At 34.6% G+C, this 20,729-nt stretch overlaps 1 protein-coding gene across 1 annotated transcript; it reads right to left on the reverse strand.

The window, feature by feature from the left end:
- Nucleotides 1-3,210: 3,210 nt before the first annotated feature.
- Nucleotides 3,211-17,879, reverse strand: themis (thymocyte selection associated). Its single transcript, XM_066699276.1, has 6 exons — nt 17,618-17,879; nt 14,512-14,661; nt 13,706-14,167; nt 11,091-12,133; nt 9,563-9,695; nt 3,211-9,326 (listed from the first exon to the last, which is right to left on the reverse strand). Exons 1-6 carry the CDS (start codon nt 17,706-17,708, stop codon nt 9,139-9,141), a joined length of 2,067 nt encoding a protein of 688 aa, XP_066555373.1. The 5' UTR covers nt 17,709-17,879; the 3' UTR covers nt 3,211-9,138.
- Nucleotides 17,880-20,729: the final 2,850 nt, after the last annotated feature.

Genomic DNA, 20,729 nt, shown 5'->3' on the forward strand with positions numbered 1-20,729 from the left:
ACACTCAATAACACACAACTCATAACTTATATATATATATATATATACACCGATCAGCCATAAAATTATGACCACTGACAGGGGAAGTGAATAACATTGATAATATCGTTATCATAGCACCTGTCAGTGGGTGGGATATATTAGGCAGCAAGTGAACAGTTTGTCCTCAAAGTTGATGTGTTAGAAGCAGGAAAAATGGGCAAGCGTAAGGATCTGAGCGACTTTGACAAGGGCCAAATTATGATGGCTAGACGACTGGGTCAGAGCATCTCCAAAACTGCAGCTTTTGTGGGGTGTTCCCGGTCTGCAGTGGTCAGTACCTATCAAAAGTGGTCCAAGGAAGGAAATGCGGTGAACTGGCAACAGGGTCATGGGCGGCCAAGGCTCATTGATGCACGTGGGGAGCGAAGGCTGGCCCGTGTGGTCTGATCCAACAGACGAGCTACTGTAGCTCAAATTGCTGAAAAAGTTCATGCTGGTTCTGATAGAAAGGTGTCAGAACACACAGTGCATCGCAGTTTGTTGCGTATGGGGCTGCGTAGCTGTAGACCAGTCAGGGTGCCCATGCTGACCCCTGTTCACTGCCGAAAGCGCCTACAATGGGCACGTGAGCATCAGAACTGGACCACTGAGCAATGGAAGAAGGTGGCCTGATCTGATGAATCACAAGTTCCAGGTGTTAAATTGGCTTCCAAATTCCCCAGTTCTCAATCCAATCGAACATCTGTGGGATGTGCTGGACAAACAAGTCCGATGCATGGAGGCCCCACCTCGCAACTTACAGGACTGAAAGGATCTGCTGCTAACGTCTTGGTGCCAGATACCACAGCACACCTTCAGAGGTCTAGTGGAGTCCATGCCTCGACAGGTCAGGGCTGTTTTGACGGCAAAAGGGGGACTGTAGAACCCATCTCGGAAATAAGTGGAGAAGTCGTCGAGATAAAGCAAATAGAACTTTAATCAAGCCGGCTTGGAAGCACCACATCAGGAAATTCCTTCTGTGAGGACTTCATGTTTACAAACATGAGTGCAGCTTTATAGGAAAGTGACGTGAAATCTTATGGTTGTTCATCCAATCAGAAGGTACAAGTCCGGGTCCGGTTACGATCTGTCCTCCCGTGAAGAGGTGATAGATCCAAAAAGCAGATGTCTGTCTTTGATGTGCACCAGGAAGATGTGATCCCACGGTCATCATTTACCTAGTGTCAATTGCTCATTAACAGAAACAATTCCTGCCTATCTGGATAAACGATTAAGTCAGCAAACAATTTTCAGCAAACAGCTGTAGTCTATTTCGGCACTGTGTGATCTTTAATTACTGACAGGAGTTTCTAACAAATGAACCTTGTTGACCTTTTGCTTAGCCTGCTAAAGCTAATCTGCTCAGTCTGTATACAAGCTACTTCTAATGCTAGTGTTATTTTAAAACATTATATAATTATCACAAAACACTTTCTTCAACTTTCGTATACAGAGTCTTCAGGGACCTACACAATATTAGGCAGGTGGTCATAATGTTATGGCTGATCTGTGTATATTTAATCAATACATTCTTAATTGATTTCTGCTAAGCAATTTTTTAGTCATATTGATACCAGGCACCCTCTGATTCTGGAATGCCCCATTTTATTGAACATAGAGCATAGACTAATTTCAGCAGCTTAACACACTACAAATAGAACAGCTTGTACATAACAGTAATAACAGCAGATAATAACAGCAGAACCCACTGCAAACTCCATTCACAGGCTTGGCAACCAGTGTTTTAAGACCTTAGCTAGTCTATCTTGCCCTTGGCCCTGGGCCACCTAACTGTGAGCATGCACAGCCAGTTAGCACTGCATGCATCAGATAGGGCAACCAACGTTACCCCACTGATATTTACACATTTGGCCCTACAAAAAATATGAACCCTGGGACATTCTCAAACTATCACAGTAACAATATATTATCAGTTGTAATTGTTAATGTAAACTGTTATAATAATAATAAAACAGAATTTCTCATCTGGTGAAGTGTGACTGTACTGTATTATTTTTGCCACAAGAGGGACACGTTATCTTTAAAATCTATATTTTATGCCACTGTCTTGGCTTCTCTTTCAAAATGATTGCTTGTTTCTGTTCTGCAATGTTTAAAGTTTGAATCAATATACAATAAATTGTAATTGTTAATGTAAACTGCATAGTAAACTTTAAACATTGCAGAACAGAAACAAGCAATCATTTTGAAAGAGAAGCCAAGACAGTGGCATAAAATATAGATTTTAAAGATAACGTGTCCCTCTTGTGGCAAAAATAATACAGTACAGTCACACTTCACCAGATGAGAAATTCTGTTTTATTATTATTATTATTATTATTATTATTATTATTATTATTATTATTATTAATAATAATAATAATAATAATAGATTTATTTTTTATTAGCAGACACCCTTGTCTATTCTAATGTAATCTGTTTCTTATCAGTGAAAATGTATTTACAAATGTCTTCAAATGTTTATTCTGGTGGAAGCTTTTTAAACCAGTTAAAAAGTGCCATGTGCTCCGGAAATCTAGAGAGCAAGGACAGCAGCTTCTCCGGGATATGGTGATGAACCCTAAATTTGTTTTAAGCACGCATATATCTAAGATGGCCTCAAGCTGTTAATAGTATAAATGTATATAAATTCTACTTGTTTGTTAAACATTACTAATGTGTAAGGATGATTGTGGGAACCCCCACCCCCCCACCCCATACACACACACATAATAAAACATGAATTTAATGTTTACATAAAAAAGGGAAATTCTATCCTTGCAACAGTGGCTATGTGTTTGTTTATTTTACAAATTGTTCTTTTTATGTTGGGTTAAGAAAGACAATGTTAAAAAAAAACCTAAAAAACAGATACTCATAACAGAGTGTTCTGTACAGAATACGGGAATGTATGCATGAATAAAAACATTCATATCCTATTCATATTGAAGCAGGCATAAGCAAAGACAATTTGCACAACTTGTATCAACTATTTAAAGATTAAAGATTTGAACTCAATTACATTAGATCTTTTTACATAGCATATATTTCATCTATATTTATTTAAGGGGAAACAAATATAAAATAATATGTTCTGCTGAAAATTGTATTGTTCTGCACTTAAACTAAGTTTAAATAAAAATAAAAATAAACTGTTTATGTGTACAACACTTAAAGTACAAATAATAATAATGTAGTATTTTATTTTATTAGAACTGATTGTCTGAAAAAACAAACAAACAAAAAAAAGTACAAAGGCCAGTACTAATACATTCACAATAAATGTCACTGCATTTATTTAATGTATGGATTGAAACAATTCTCCATACTATGGTGACCATTTTAGGTATCTGGACTGCATTTTATTATTTTAACTTAAAGACATACTGTATCTAAATAAAGGAAATAACTTGAACTCAGTTAATCTGAACATGAAGATTATTTGAAATAAAAAAAGGTTACACTGTCATTAATTTCCCAGTATGAATTCTCAGAACGATTGCATAGGTTTTTATAGAGAACATTTTCTATTGTTAACAAAATAAGAAAACATACAGTTAAGTAACTGAAAAAATAAAGCATTGCTCCAGATTGGCTAGAAAGAAATTACAAATGATGCATTGCATTTGTTTAAGTTTATTTCTATATATGATAATACAAATATTCAACATGATGCCTTAATTTCTCATAAATTAATAACTTATCATTGTACTAAAAGAGTTACGCAAAACGTGAACATTTCTCAGTAATACATTTGTGTTGCCCTTTGAGGTATAATATACATTATTATATACATTATTATATGAAACAACTTTAAACCAGTTTTTAAATATACAACATTTCAGCAGCCATTCTTCTGTAGGTAAAATGTTACACAATCTGCTCTATAGCATTTGTAACCTGTGAGATGTGATATTTTTAAAGGGGAGCAGAAGTAGGGAATGAAGATAAGCTGAATAAACACCTAAGGCATTAGAGTACAGAAATTATGCACCAAAAAAGGTACTTAACACATAAACAATCAAATAACAGTGCTTAAATTCACCACAGTAGGCACTTCAACTTTGATTATCTCCACTGTATTGTTGAGGCTCCCATGTGATGTCATGAGTTGCAAGGAACTTTAGCCAGATATGTAAATATGCAGTATTGAAACAGAATGCTATGTAGAAGAATGTGAAGGAAAGCAAAATAAATAATAAAAGCAGCCAAATATCAAGTGGCCATTCGGATAACTGGGGACAACAATTCTGTTTGTGTCTGAGCCCATAATAGAACATACAATGCAAAGCTAGGGATTTAAAAGTTGCTGTTAATATGACAGAAAACAATGTATATTTTTGGGATTATAGCTGTCCATTCCACCTGTGATAAAGCTATTCAGCATTACTGATCTGATCAGGGATTAATTCATGTATTAATGAATGAATACAAAATAAACAGTAACTTCACTGTATTAATGGTCACAAGCAACACAAAATAAATACAGCAGGTGAGCGATATAAACATCTTAAGTTGTCTTTGCTATTTTTATTGCAGTGCAGTGGGACTCAGTTTAGCAGTAATTTAATGACGGTGTTCTGAGAAACTGAGCGTCCCCTCCAAATGGGCTACAGCACATGTGCATTTCCATTTTTGACAACTTCTGATTTAATTTAAAACTGTTTAAATTGAAATGTACAGGATTTAACCCACTAAAGCCTGTGTATCTCAGTTGGATAAGAAAAGACTGTTTCAAATGGGCCTTGCTACGTTATACTTGAAATGTACAGATTTTGACCCTATAAAGTCTGGGAAGCCAATTTGTAAGAGAAGGAAAAGGGGCTACCTGGGCTACACTGTCATTTAATTTGGAAGGCAGATGCTAATTAACAAACCTTTCTAATCATCTGTGCTGCGCGATGCTCTGATGCTCAGAACATTGAATTTAAATGTTTCTTCTCAATGCAACTTTAAAGTCGAGTCTCAAAGGGATCCTTTTGGTCATCCATATGATATTTTGTCAAGACGTTTCTCACTGCATACATGTGAATACATTTTCCATTCCCATACCCTGACTTTGTTATCTATAGACAAACAATAATATTGTAATCTTTTATTCTTATAGCAGAGGGGTGCTATGATAGATTAGAAGACATACATTCAGGGGATTATTCTAGCACAATTCCCTCAAAAACAAAAACACTTAAAAACATTGAATACCCTTTTATTATAATGCATGCACTGATTTTATTAATAGGCTAATTACTGAAATTGTCAAATTAATTTTCTTCAAATCTAAAGTTTAGACCTTCTCCATGAATGTATGTATATTTAAACTATTTTATTTGACATGCATTTCAGGTTAGATGTATTAATCAACTTGCTTATAGCATTTAATTAAGTAGTTTATGTAATGTAGAAGCATACATTTTTTCTAAATCATGACAAAAGCATTCACCTGTTTTGATTAATCAGTGATACAAAATGCAACATAAATAAAGCAAGGCAAATAATTTTAGTTTAGCAATTTTTGGTGAGGCATCTGTTGGTGCTATCTGTTGGATTGTTATTTTTTTAATGTGCTGACATGTGTCAATCCCCTAAATGCAAGCCTTGTTAATAGTCACGGCATGCCACTATCATTTGCACAGCCTGGTGCAATACAACACACACCTTCAATTATTTTCTTCAGAGCTGCGGTTTCTCACAATTTTTGATCTATCACTGATAAGGATTTACCCAAATGCTTCTAACCTGTGACAGTGTTCCGCAGGAAGTTTCACTGAGGAGGCCAATGGCAGCTTAAAGTTACAAACTGTGAATTTCAAACTCCTTCTTCTTATTTTGTGTATTGGGTTGAAAAACACATCGTGTTTTTTTATGTCTATAGAACTAGATTTAAAGTGAAAAATGCATCCAATAACCTTATTCTTTATCTTCGAAAATTCCTAATTTTAACTTTATTTAAAGATACAAATTGTTTAAAAAGTGATCCTATACTGTAGATAACAATATGTTTTATATATATATATAGTACCGTTAAAAAGTTTGGTGTCACTTCACAATTTCCTTGTTTTCCATGAAAACATACATTAAATGAGTTTGAATAGGAAATATAGTCACTGACAATGTTAGAAATAATGATTTTGAATTGAAATAATAATTATGTCCTTCAAACTTTGCTTTCGTCAAAGAATCCTCCATTTGCAGCAATTACAGCCTTGCAGACCTTTGGCATTCTAGTTGTCAATTTGTTGAGGTAATCTGAAGAGATTTCACCCCATGCTTCCTGAAGCACCTCCCACAAGTTGGATTGGCTTGATGGGCACTTCTTAGATACCAAACAGTGAAGCTGCTCCCACAACAGCTCAATAGGGTTGAGATCCGGTGACTGTGCTGGCCACTCCATTATAGACAGAATACCAGCTGACTGCTTCTTCCCTAAATTGTTCTGGCATAGTTTGAGCTGTGCTTTGGGTCATTGTCCTGTTGTAGGAGGAAACTGGCTCCAATCAAGCATCGTCCACAGGGTATGGCATGGCGTTGCAAAATGCAGTGATAGCCTTCCTTCTTCAAGATCCCCTTTACCCTGTACAAATCTCCCACTTTACCACCACCAAAGCATCCCCAGACCTCAGATCACATTGCCTCCACCATGCTTGACAGATGGCATCAAGCACTCCTCCAGCATCTTTTCATTTTGCCTGCTTCTCACGAATGTCCTTCTTTGTGATCTGAACACCTCAAACTTAGATGAATCTGTCCATAACACTTTTTTCCAATTTTCCTCTGTCCAGTGTCAGTGTTCTTTTGCCCATCTTAATCTTTTATTTTTATTTACCAGTCTGAGATATGGCTTTTTCTTTGCAACTCTGCCTAGAAGGCCAGCATCCCGGAGTCGCCTCTTCACTGTTGACATTGGTGTTTTGTGGATACTATTTAATTAAGCTGCCAGTTGAGGACCTGTGAGGTGTCTGTTTCTCACACTAGACACTCTAATGTATTTGTCCTCTTGCTCAGTTGTGCACCGGGGCCTCCCACTCCTCTTTCTATTCTGGTTAGAGCCAGTTTGCACTGTTCTGTGAAGAGAGTAGTACACAGCGTTGTACAAGATCTTCAGTGTCTTGGCAATTTCTCGCATGGAATGCAGTGCTGTTGTACCCTTGATCAAGGTACACCAGTAAAATGCCCAGCTGTTTAAATGGGTACAAATGAAAGTCGCCCTGGATAAGAGCGTCTGCTAAATGACAAATAATGTAATGTAATGAAATAGCCTTCATTTCTCAGAACAAGAATAGACTGACGAGTTTCAGAAGAAAGTTCTTTGTTTCTGGCCATTTTGAGCCTGTAATCGAACCCAGAATTGCTGATGCTCCAGATACTCAACTAGTCTAAAGAAGGCCAGTTTTATTGCTTCTTTAGCAGCACAACAGTTTTCAGCTGTGCTAACATAATTGCAAAAGGGTTTTCTAATGATCAATTAGCCTTTTAAAATGATAAATGTGGATTAGCAAACACAACGTGCCATTGGAACACAGGACTGATGGTTGCTGATAATGGGCCTCTGTACGCCTATGTAGATACTCCATTACAAATCAGGCTTTTGCAGCTACAATAGTTATTTACAACATTAACAATGTCTACACTGTATTTCTGATCAATTTGATGTTATTTTAATGGACAATAAAATTGCTTTTCTTTCGAAAACAAGGACATTTCTAAGTGAACCCAAACTTTAGAACGGTACTGTGTGTGTGTGTGTGTGTATATATATATATATACACTCACCTAAAGGATTATTAGGAACACCTGTTCAATTTCTCATTAATGCAATTATCTAACCAACCAATCACATGGCAGTTGCTTCAATGCATTTAGGGGTGTGGTCTTGGTCAAGACAATCTCCTGAACTCCAAACTGAATGTCTGAATGGGAAAGAAAGGTGATTTAAGCAATTTTGAGCGTGGCATGGTTGTTGGTGCCAGACGGGCCGGTCTGAGTATTTCACAATCTGCTCAGTTACTGGGATTTTCACGCACAATCATTTCTATGGTTTACAAAGAATGGTGTGAAAAGGGAAAAACATCCAGTATGCGGCAGTCCTGTGGGCGAAAATGAGAAGGAGAATGGGCCGACTGATTCAAGCTGATAGAAGAGCAACTTTGACTGAAATAACCACTCGTTACAACCGAGGTATGCAGCAAAGCATTTGTGAAGCCACAACACGTACAACCTTGAGGCGGATGGGCTACAACAGCAGAAGACCCCACCGGGTACCACTCATCTCCACTACAAATAGGAAAAAGAGGCTACAATTTGCACAAGCTCACCAAAATTGGACAGTTGAAGACTGGAAAAATGTTGCCTGGTCTGATGAGTCTCGATTTCTGTTGAGACATTCAGATGGTAGAGTGAGAATTTGGCGTAAACAGAATGAGAACATGGATCCATCATGCCTTGTTACCACTGTGCAGGCTGCTGGTGGTGGTGTAATGGTGTGGGGGATGTTTTCTTGGCACACTTTAGGCCCCTTAGTGCCAATTGGGCATCGTTTAAATGCCACGGCCTACCTGAGCATTGTTTCTGACCATGTCCATCCCTTTATGACCACCATGTACCCATCCTCTGATGGCTACTTCCAGCAGGATAATGCACCATGTCACAAAGGTCGAATCATTTCAAATTGGTTTCTTGAACATGACAATGAGTTCACTGTACTAAACTGGCCCCCACAGTCACCAGATGTCAACCCAATAGAGCATCTTTGGGATGTGGTGGAACGGGAGCTTCGTGCCCTGGATGTGCATCCCACAAATCTCCATCAACTGCAAGATGCTATCCTATCAATATGGACCAACATTTCTAAAGAATGCTTTCAGCACCTTGTTGAATCAATGCCACGTAGAAAGGCGAAAGGGGGTCAAACACAGTATTAGTATGGTGTTCCTAATAATCCTTTAGGTGAGTGTATGTATATATATATATATATATATATATATTATTTTTAATTTAATTTTTTCAAAAGAAACATTAAGATCGTCAGTGCTTTACATGGTTAACTGCTTGTAATAAATCCATGCATTGACTGCAAAGCAAACAAACATCAGTCTACTGTTTTTCACAGCCTTTAGCTTTTCACCTGTTGTTTGCTGAAACAGAGTGTTCATACTGGTTACCTTCATTCTTCTTACAATTTGTATTGTCATTGATATTCGTTTTCTGGAATTTCTGTCTTATTTTGTCAAGTTCGTCTTCTTCAATGTACTCATAGTCATGTTTATTGCTGTCTTCACATTCCTCTGCACATTTTTCAGAGCTGCTAGCTGGTAAGAAAACCAAACCAAGAGTTACAATTAACATTTTTACTGAGTTTTAATGTTTTAACTACAAAATAAGGTATAATTAAATGCATGTATCTTTGCTGTAGTTTCTTAGTAGATTGATATCCACAGTACCCCCAAAGATATATAGATTTAAATATGACCTTAGAACAGTTATAGCCATAATGAATCAGTTAACTTTCCCAATCCCAACTCTCCTTCCCTGTATTCAGTCTAACCTCTTTGTAAGCTATTCACAACCACCAGGTTATTGGGCATCGCCTTAATGTCACACTCTGGTGCAGCATTGTGCCGCTCCACACAGCCAGGGCTAACGGGCTTTGTTGGTCTTGGTATGTTAACATGTGGACTCTGAAAGAAAAAAAAAATAATAATAATAATTGAATATACCATATATTATTCTAGGATTTGTATATTGCAGATTGTAAAGACTTTAGTGTGCACTGCTTCTGCACTGTTTAATATTAAATCCTTTCAAATCACAAAATAAATAAACAAATTACTTTTTAAAATACAATGTGCTCATGATTTAAACCCCTTTTTAGACTACACATTACTCATACATAAACACAGAAATACAGTGGCTATAGGAAGTATTTACCTCCCTTGAATCTTTCACATTTTGATGTGTTACCTGAAATGTTGATGCATTTAAATATCCCTGGAGCAGAGTCAAGTCAATCATTAAGAGCAACCATCATCCTGAGGAACCAGAGGCCAATGACAACTCTGAAATAACTACAGTGTTCCATGGCTGAGATTGGAGAAACTATCCATGTGTCAACAATAGCTCAGGTACTCCACAAATCTGGCAGGTATGTAAGAGTGGCAAGAAGGAAGCAATTTCTAAAGAAAGGGCATGTAAAATCCCTGACAAAAGATTTGGCAAAAGATTCTGTGGTCCAAAAGGCTGGGAGCTGTAATTGCTGCCAAAGCTTTTTCTACCAGGTACATAATTGACTGAATACTTCTCTAACCAACACATTTTTTTTTTTTTTTTCACACAACACAATCTGAAAAAGTCCAAGGGGGGTGAATACTTCCTATAGCCACTGTATAAAATACTGATATGCAACACTGATCTCATCTATACTTAACCATAGTATTTCCTCACTTTTCCTATCATTTGTCTGGCACAAATTGCTCAATTTTTTAGTCTACTATGTCTTCTATAGTCCATAAAAGTACTAAATAAAACAAACCTGAGGAAAAATCATTATCAGGTATTCATGTATTTAAAAATGTATTAATTGTATTGAAACTAAATGTAGCACAATACATGTTTTGTTGTTTCTCCTCAACAAAAGATGCGTCATTATTAGCAGATGCATACATTTCTTGAATTTTGCCATTGAGTCCTTATTATCTTTTTGAGCAGTGAGTATAGTACTTATCTTACATCCTTTTGACAAGTGTAACATCATACTAGGATGAGCACAACATGGCTGAAAGGCCAACACTACACATCCCAGAAGCCCTGGGAGACTCATTCAATTCTGATTCATTCCAAATAATAATTACAAAGTCATCTTAGGCAGTCAGATTAATGAGGACAAACATATTTATCTTCAGACAGATTTGAAAGCCTGTCAAATTAATCTTCTACATCTTACATTTTAGGAATTAATGTACAAAATTGTAATGTTTACACACAGACTATGAATGTATCTGCATCTTTCTCACAGGGGAAAAATTGGAAATATAAGTGTTGATAAACATATATTATAAAGACAAATGACATATTACCTTTGGTGAGCTGGGAGCATCAGACCTTCTTGGCTGAGGTGGTTCCAGTTTAAGTGCCTTTGACAGAGGCTGCATTGGCTTCTTTGGCGGTCGAGGAGGGGGACACAGTGTTGCTGTTATATACCTTCTCAGGGTGTAATAATGGTCTTCACTGATCTCTTCCACCAGTGTCCGAACTAATGGTAGCTGATTCTGTTTCTCGGGCTTGTGAAGCAGCTGCAGAGACATTTTAATTCGATTTACAGGGACTTCCCAGCACTCCGACAAGTCAAGGGAGGTGATGAGAAGGTAGGGGTCAGTGATTTCCTCCTCTAGATGCAGCCCAGGTATGGCTGCTAGAATATCTTCTTTGATCGAAAGGTCCCGCACTGAGACTTTAACGTTGAAGGGCAGGGGGAATTTCTCACAGATCTCAAAGATGTTGTATTGCTTTTTGTCATGAATCACTTCCACAAAACCACCTTCCAAGCACATAGGGATCAGCACAGGCTCATATTTTTTACCTTCGATTTTCTCACATGCCAGTGCTTCCACCATCTTACAGGTCTCACCATAGATAACTTCACTGGTCTCTCTCTTCTGAACTAGGAACTGATCTCCAACAAAAACTGTAGCGAGCCCCTCATAGTGAGATTCAAAAGCTTTTGTTGCCACGACATGCAACTGCTCCTTGTCTCTCTTTGCAATTTCTAAGTTATATGCAGTGGGAAACTCTCTGGGCCTTCTTTTAAATTTCCCTTTGTAGGTGAAAGGAATCAGGAAGTGCCTTTGTACATCACTGCGTATTTCAGAGGCTAGAATGAGTTTCACTTCATAGGCACGGTGGACAATTACTTTATTACAAGATCTGAGGAAATGTAATTCATCTGGAGTTTGCTCAGGTCCCTCTATTATTTCTGCTATGATCGGGAATTCCTCTGGTGGTCTTTTGAAGATGTCAGCTGGAGTCAGAGGCAGCACAAAACAGTTTATGTCAAACTTATCAGTTACATCTATAACTTCCACATCAAGGCTAGATGGTATATGCACAATATCTTTGCGATCTGAAAAGGAAAATACAATAGTTATTTATCATTGTTAAAATGGTTACATGTATCTTTTCCTTTTGTGCAAATACATTAAAACTACAAAATTATTTTTTTTAATTAATGCAGTGACATTGTGTGCAGCTCAATAAGCTCACCAATAACAATGAATAGGGTGGCCATCTTTGTATGAATGAATGTGCTTAGTGAGATGTGAAAGGGAGTGCAAACGCTCTTATCTGGTCTTATCTAATTGTTTTTCACATTTTATGGTTTGTCTGCAGGTTTTTACATCTTTCTGCTTCAATTGATATAATGTGACCTTAAAGATGTAAGCAGATTGCTATGCAAGCTTCAAGAAGTGTCACTTCACTGTATAGTGAGTGAACCTGATGAAACTCTGGTTGATTGTATTGATCTTTTTAGATATATCATAAGATGTGCTGCATTTACCTATGTTTCTTAAAACAGAATTAAAGTGCATGAATTAAACCCTTGCCTTTTTTGTCCTGTTGCTTTTTCCTACAGCTCATCCAAATGAAAAGAACCTGGTAAATCTAACTTGCTGTAGTCGAGCAACTTACAAGATTGACAGTAACTTTATTTCTGTCTCAGTTTCTATATCTCACACTCCCTGTGATCAACATTTACCTTATAGAATATAAGGTGCTGCTACTGTAAACATGATTCCCTTAAGGTGCACATTCACATTCAATAATACCTTTCTTACCCTGAAGCATACACTGTCTTAGCCTGAGATTAATTGATGTATGTATTTTATGAATGATGTAAGTGAGCAAAGGTATGGAGAGTGGAGTCCTCCTTCCTGCTTGAGAATATAATCCTTGTAACGTATGTATCTACCTGACTGTAGGCATAAGTGCACCACTCCTGTCCTGGAGGGCCAAAGTGTCTCCAGGTTTTACTGCCTACTTCAAGTAATTGGCCTGATTTTTACCATTATAGCAATGTATTGTGGTTGTTTAGGTGCTAAGGGTTTAAAGAGATTACTTATAGCATGACCCATTGCAATACAATGCAATATAACATTCCCCAGCAATACAAATCAACACCATTAAAAAAAAGGAGTAAGGACAGCTGGGTGAATCCTGAAACACAGACTTATATTGAAATATATTCCATGTTAGAACATCATTATTTTAGCAATTTCCTTTTGTTTAGAGTTTGGTGTCAATCACTGAATTACAGTAAAAAGCTTATTTTTTATTATTATCTAGTTTGATTTATATGTAAACAGCTTTGCATTAATATGGAAGACAATGAAATCCAGAATATTGTAACTAGGCTGTTTGATAATTGATAAAAAAAATCCTATAAATATCTACAATGGAAATGTTTGTATGTTAGGCTCAGAACTTCTCGCATCTATCGTCTCAGAATGCTTCAAAAATCTGTTAGATACTGTTACTTAGTCACTTAGATAATGAGCTAAAGCCTAGCTCTGATGATTTTAAGGGCCTCTATTTGTGCTAGTTTAACCTTGCATTCTTAAGTTTTTATCTTCAGCTGTTATCTTAATAATGATCAGATTGAGTGAAGGTGTTAAATCTTAAAAATACCTTAACTTACACTTCATTACGGCTTGCAGTTCATAGACAGGCGAGAGAATCAATTCTCCTTTGAAATTTTCAGGAAGGTCAAAGAAATTCATTTCCCTCGCAGCCATAGAGTTCGCCAGGTTCACTGTTCTCTTCCTGCCCTTGGGCATTTTCCATTCTGTTATTTCCTTAAGTGTATAAAACTGATCATCTTCACATTCATAGAACTCTCCTTCCTGGGACTTTGGTAGTGTAAAAATGTGCATCTTATCTTTACGTATCACTTTGCAATTCACAAACTCTTCTGAGTTGTCCTTCGTCAGCGATGTCAAGATAATTTTCTCTCCTTCTTTTATTGTGCCATCAGCCAGCTGTATGTCTTTGGTACTCTTGAAAACAGGTTGACCCAGTCTGTCTGGACAATTCCGCAAACTTTCCAGAATATCCCCAACACTGAGGTATGCTTTTTTATCTGCTACAATCTGGAAAAGGCCTAACAAAAGAAAGGCATCAAAAATATGTTATTATAAAAAAACAATGCTGTTCATTGTAAAAAAAAAAAAAAAAAAACATAATTGATTTGGCTTTTTATTCATATACATTAATAACAAATTATATGTTACATTAGTTTGACTATGAATCAATTTACTTTCCAAATAGTCCCAAAGTGTTATTATGCAACACATATTAGTGGATATGGGAAATAAAATACATACTAAGCATAAAGAGTATGTGTTTCTATTAATGGTAATTGTCTACATTTTCAAAAAATGTAATTTTCAATTGTATTAGAAGGATTGACAAGAGTATTTAAAAACATTATTATTAAGGACTCACCTGGGTAGTGCAGTGGTAGATCAATAACACTGTGTGTGATATTCTCCTTCTGAATCTCTGCTGTTAATTTGGCAATGGATAATCCTATGACTTTTATGATTTCTCCAGTAGGAAGACAACATTCTCTCCCAAACATCTCATATACAGAACCTTAAAAATAACAAAATATAAGGTAGAAAAAGGAGGACCCTTTATGACACAAAAACTATAAAACAGAATAGAACATGCTAAAATATGAAGACAACGGCCTGGAGCAAATCATACTCTAATCAACCTCAAATGAAAAAGCTCAGGACTTTAATCATGCTATTTATCATGCATAATTTCAAATTTTATTCCACAATTTCATTACTGTGCTATAAATATTAAGTCAGACATATCAGCAGACAAATCCTTGCTTTGCCGATTGCAAATTAAAACCTCAACTCCCTCACCTATTGCAAATTCTAGTTTAATACTTAATGGAAGTTTTTTTGTTAGGCAGTATTTTTCCTTCTTCCTAATGCAAATATACCGACAAGTACTGTGTTTTAAATTAATGCCTTGTAGATTGGTCAAAGTATACATTTTGTCAAATCCTTAGTCATGATTTGCACTCACTTTTTAAATAAGCATCAGGTAAATTATATAACATAGTCTATTCTGATCAAACACAATCTGTATTTCTTATGTTTCTTCATGGAGATCATTTTACTTTATGTTTAAATCTGATATGATATTGATGTTGTGTCTGCTAATTGAGGGACTTAATACAAGAAATCAACACAATCAAAAATTAACATTTTCTGATGTCGCAATCATGCATTTCTTTGTTTAAATGCTCTTTGTAGCCCTGTTTTACAGATACAATTAGTGTTTAGCTATGGTATCTGCTGCACAAAGTATTTATTGCAAGGGCTTAATATGACACATAAAGAGTAAAACTGCTGTTGATTACATATAAACCTTAAGCAGAAGGCTTACAACATGACTTTGCATAATAAACATTGACAACTTATACTTCAGACAACTTAACATATACATGGATACATTTTTCTGTAATGATTTACAAGTTAAATATCTAAAATAATTTCTGGCTTGCATTTTGGATGAACAATTGTTCCTCATAACTTCCCTCATTTAATTTGTCTGGCAATTGAGTTTATTTTGAAGTTGTGGTAAATGTTAAAGCTTTATGATAATTTGAAAAGTGGTTTGTAGAATAATAATAAAAAGCTGGTTGTGAAATGCCTCTCTTTGCCAACATTAAAAAACAAAATACAAAATGGCTCTGAGGAGATCGTTAATGAAAGTCAAATGACAATGCTGAAGACCAATGTGAAGGTTCAATACTCTGCCCCTTTCCTACTTTCTTCAAATCTAGTTTGTAAGTCTTAGGAAGTACTTGGATTGTCAAATCAAAACCTGTAATTCCAGTTTTGGATATGACGATTAAAACTATATGTCCATAGGTATTTAAACCTCTATATTTTATGTTTTTAGTAAATGCATGTATTCAATTTTAAATATGACAAATATTTAATTATTACCACAAATGTAGTCTACAGTTTTAATACTCCACATGACTATTATGTTGTTGTTAAAATTACATGAAATTAAAGAGTAATACATTTGTATTAGATGTGATGGGGAAGTAAAGATAATAGGCATATCGAAGTGGATTGTTATGAAAAAAGTAAGAGAGTAAACCCTTAAAGACCCTAAAAATCATAGCCAGGGTGGAAGAAAATTATATAAAATAGGCTGACGTAAAAAAAAAAAAAAAAAAAAAAAGATACATTTAATCAGTAAATGTTTTGCACCAAGCAATTAACAAATGTACATGAGATTAACAATACTCCATATAACAATGTATCTATCATCTTCTTAATATGAAATGTACATCTTAGATTTGCAAAAATTAAAAATTTAACACTTTGCCCACCAAAAAAAAAAAACTACAGAATTCTATTCTGGTAGATAAATTAAAAGCTTTGCATACTTTGGCATCTTTAAACAGTACATTATACTCTTATATTGTGCTGATAATACAAGCAGTTTATTTACCTTTTAAGGAAACAAAACTAATATTATTGTATTAATATAATTTATAATTATAGTTACAAAATTGTCAAACCTTTCATCTAAAACAATGCTATTCAGTGGTTAATTTACTTTAGTAAATATTGTAAATGAAATTATACTTATTTATGAGTTATATTTGTTGAGCACTGAGTCAGCCGAAAGAAAATTGTTCAGATTTCAATCGATTAAACAAAGTAAATACAGGGTGTATGAAACTTTGACTGCCACTCCATAGAAATAGGTATTAATTAACCTGAATTAATCATGTAATAACATTGTCTCAAATGAGGGATGTGAAGACTTTGATCTTCAGCTATATATTTTAAGTTTATTTACAATTAATAAAGGTGACAATGTAATGCAAAATAATGTAACAATTATTATAGTTTAATAAAGAAATATAAAATAATCATTTTGCTATAAATACCTCTGCTGAAATATCTGCTCCCTTACATAAATACATAAACATGGAAAGGTAGGCGTGAGCAGCCCTGTGACCCTATTAAAACCATCCAAAAGTAAATAAAAAAAATAATTACATTACTTTAATATACTTTGCTTTCAAACTGTAGGTTCACCTCTCATATTTTACAAAATAAAAGTGAATAGCTGACATTTCATATGTGTCTTGGATAATTATACATGAAACAACACCAGATATCATAATAAAGTCATATAAAATGCTAATGGTTTGCATTTATCCATGACGTTTCCACCTTCCCCTTTAAAGTAAAATCACAACCAAGCATTTAGTGTTGTGTTGCCAGTATATTAGTTATAAGCACATCATCTTGAGGCAGAAAAAAACAAGAATGCTTGTTATTTAATTGAGTATTGTGTGCAATATGTAGGTACAGATACATATTTTCAAAAACCACAGGAAAACATGTTCTTAGAACAAAACAATATTGGTGACTATATTTTCACAAAATGACAGTTAAGATAATGAAAGGCATAATATGTAACCAAAGGCAATAAATATATTTTGTATATGTATCTATGTAATTCAAAAACATCTACATCTAAACCTTAACATTCTTACCTTGAAAATATATCCCAGACTGAATCTGTATTACTCTGGGAAGGCTTTTTGGATCCAGTGACTGAGTAAATTCCTCTAATGTTAATGCCATTTTTGTCTGTTTTGTTGTTCTTCAAATCATCCCAGAAAATAAAAGTGCAAAAAAGGAAAGTAAATTAATATCACAGATATTAAATATATATAAATAACACTTTTTTAAAATTGCATTATAATTGGTAAACTCCAGTGTGTGTACCAGTCTTGAGTAAAGACAAATGATCTCTTCTGCATTCTGAAGTGTTCTGGGCTGACTTGTTACATTGTGTGTAGATGTGGGTGGAAGTGCTCTTTTTGACTCCGGAAATTACAGACACTAAAGTAACCACAACAACTCTGAGAAAGTAGGTCTACTGTTCTGAAGCACTTGAACTTTATTTTCAATATCATTACCATATGTTTCAGGTTTGTTATTTTGAAAATGACATAAAACGTATTAGTAGTAGTATTATTATTAATAACTTAATAATTTTGGAAACTATATGCGAGTAGAATAGGCCATTACATCAGGTCTTTAGATAAACTACAATTTTGCTGTAAGATTATTTTTTTTTATTTAGAATTGTGCCCTTCATAATAATTTGCCACTGAGCACTTCACACAGTAAATAACATATATTAGGCACAGAGGAGATTAAACCAAAAACACCTATAGGATACCAGATTGTTCAGGCAATTTAAGTAAAAAATGTGATTTGAACATGAAGTTGATTTCTGTTATTGTTTTTGATAAAATCCAGATTGCTGCATTTTGTATTAACTGAAGACTCCAGTTTGAACTACCCTAAAGTTTTTAATTACTGTAATCTAGCCTAAATGTGACAAAGTATGACACATATTAGTTCATCCATATCTTAAAGAGAGAAAATTCAGAAATATTTCCAAGCTGAAGAAATCATTTTCTGGACACATTTTCAATGTGCATTTCAAATAAGGGGTCTGGATCAAAGATAACACCTAGATTACATTATGTTCAATAAGGTTAGATTAATCCCAACTGTGTCCACCCATTCAACTCGTACATTACTTTTGGACTCGTTATCAAACTACAGATTCATTTTGAGGTATCTGCAATATATCAAATTGGTGAGTTGATTGCACTATGTCATTAAAATAAACACTGCATTAAAGCATGTATTGTTTAGATATGTCAGCATGTCAGATTTAGAATGCATGCTAATTTACATTTTTATACATAAATATAAAATAAGTTACAAATTCATATGCTGCTCATATCTGCATGAGCAACCTCAATCACCCACAAACAATATCTGTTCTTATGTTCTAATATGTAGGACCATGAAGGAAAAAAACTAATAAAGATCATGGTTATTTCCAAGAATATGCACTCCTATGCTGAAAAAACACATAATGGCCTAAACCTCGTCTTGGCTATCAAACCTTGGGAGAGTCAAGTCAAATCTATCCTTTAACCTTGAAAGAAAAGTTCAATAAAAAAAAGCAGAATAACATGTAGTATGAAAAGATAATGGGGAAAAATAACTGTTTTGATTTTGTTTACATATTCATATTATTTATTAAATTGAAATCTGTGCTGAAGGTCAGGTAGGTTTTTATAGATCAATAGAAAACCGGAATGCAGGAAGCATCCTTTTATATATGCATAGAGAGAGAGAGAGAGAGAGAGAGAGAGTTCTGAACACATAAAAATAGTATTATTAAAGGTAGTGTTGTTAATATAAGAAAGCAATATATATATATATATATATATATAGAGCTATATATATATATATATATATATATATATATATATATATATAGAGCTATATATTAATTGTCAATATGGTGGATTCTATTTACTCAGTGCTCAGGGTTGGGGGAGAAGGAGTTGCCATTAAGCCGCATATAGGTTAGTGTTAACTTAAGATAAAGTCACACTGCATGGTTTTTAGCCCAATTTGGCCCTCTCGACAAATCTGCACTGATTGTGATGACAAGCAACCTGGTTGGGGCATGTGTTTAAACTGATAACGTAATAAAATACAGATAACGTAACAACTCTACAATAACATAATTATTTGCAGTTTATAATGTAATAAAGTTACCGATAACATAATACAATTTCCTTACTGATAACGTAACACCTTTTTTACCGATAACGTAATAACTTATGTTATTGGCATTTATTACATTATCCCCATGATTAAAGGTTTTGGTTAGGATAACGAAATAATTATAACGATAATACAATAACACTGACAAATGAGCATCCAACTGCCATCCACTTCCATTTTCTTTTCAAATTATCGGCAAGTGATTTTACAGGCAGAAAATACATCAATAAACAAAACCCTAAATAAAAAAAACAGTTTCCCATAATTTATTTTCAAAGAAATCCCCCACTTAAATAAATAAATACATTAGGCATTGTTTTTTTCAAGTAAGCAAATATAAAATTGTATCAAATACTACTTTCAAATTATATATACTGTGTACAGAGCTCATAAATGATAATCTAAAGTTATATTTTTAGTAATGGAGGGTTCCAAGAAAGATCAAAGGAAGGCAAAATCAACATAAAACGAAAGTTAAGAAAGAAAATAATATGGCTCTGTCTGTAGTGCTCTCTCTCTGTGCCTTTCTTTCACCAAACATCCTGTTGCATTTCTAACCAAGTGAAGCTTGGTATATCTCCCTTTTTTGCACAGAAAAAAACAGACCTGTTCACCACAATGTAATTGACATACAATTAGGTGGAAATAGTTGTTTACATTGGCTTAACATGGCAATTTAAATTAGATAAATTAGCATTAAGTCAATAAATCACATATATGTGGGAAAAAAATAGATATTTGCTTAATATGAATTATAATAGATACTAAAGAAGAAAACTACCATAGTTTAGGATGTGCTGCAGTGTTAGAAAAACTGTTATAGTATATATATTTTACAATATATATTATGAATATTATGGACATGTTCTTGTCTTACTGATTAAATGAATGAATAAATTGTTCTCTATACTATAAGTTCTTGCTAATGTTATTCTATGAACATACATTTTTAGACTACATAAAAACTAAAAAATCTATATTAAAGTGAGGTGTCATTTTTTT

Source organism: Amia ocellicauda, chromosome 1 (assembly GCF_036373705.1).
Source record: "Amia ocellicauda isolate fAmiCal2 chromosome 1, fAmiCal2.hap1, whole genome shotgun sequence".
Taxonomy (NCBI): domain Eukaryota; kingdom Metazoa; phylum Chordata; class Actinopteri; order Amiiformes; family Amiidae; genus Amia; species Amia ocellicauda.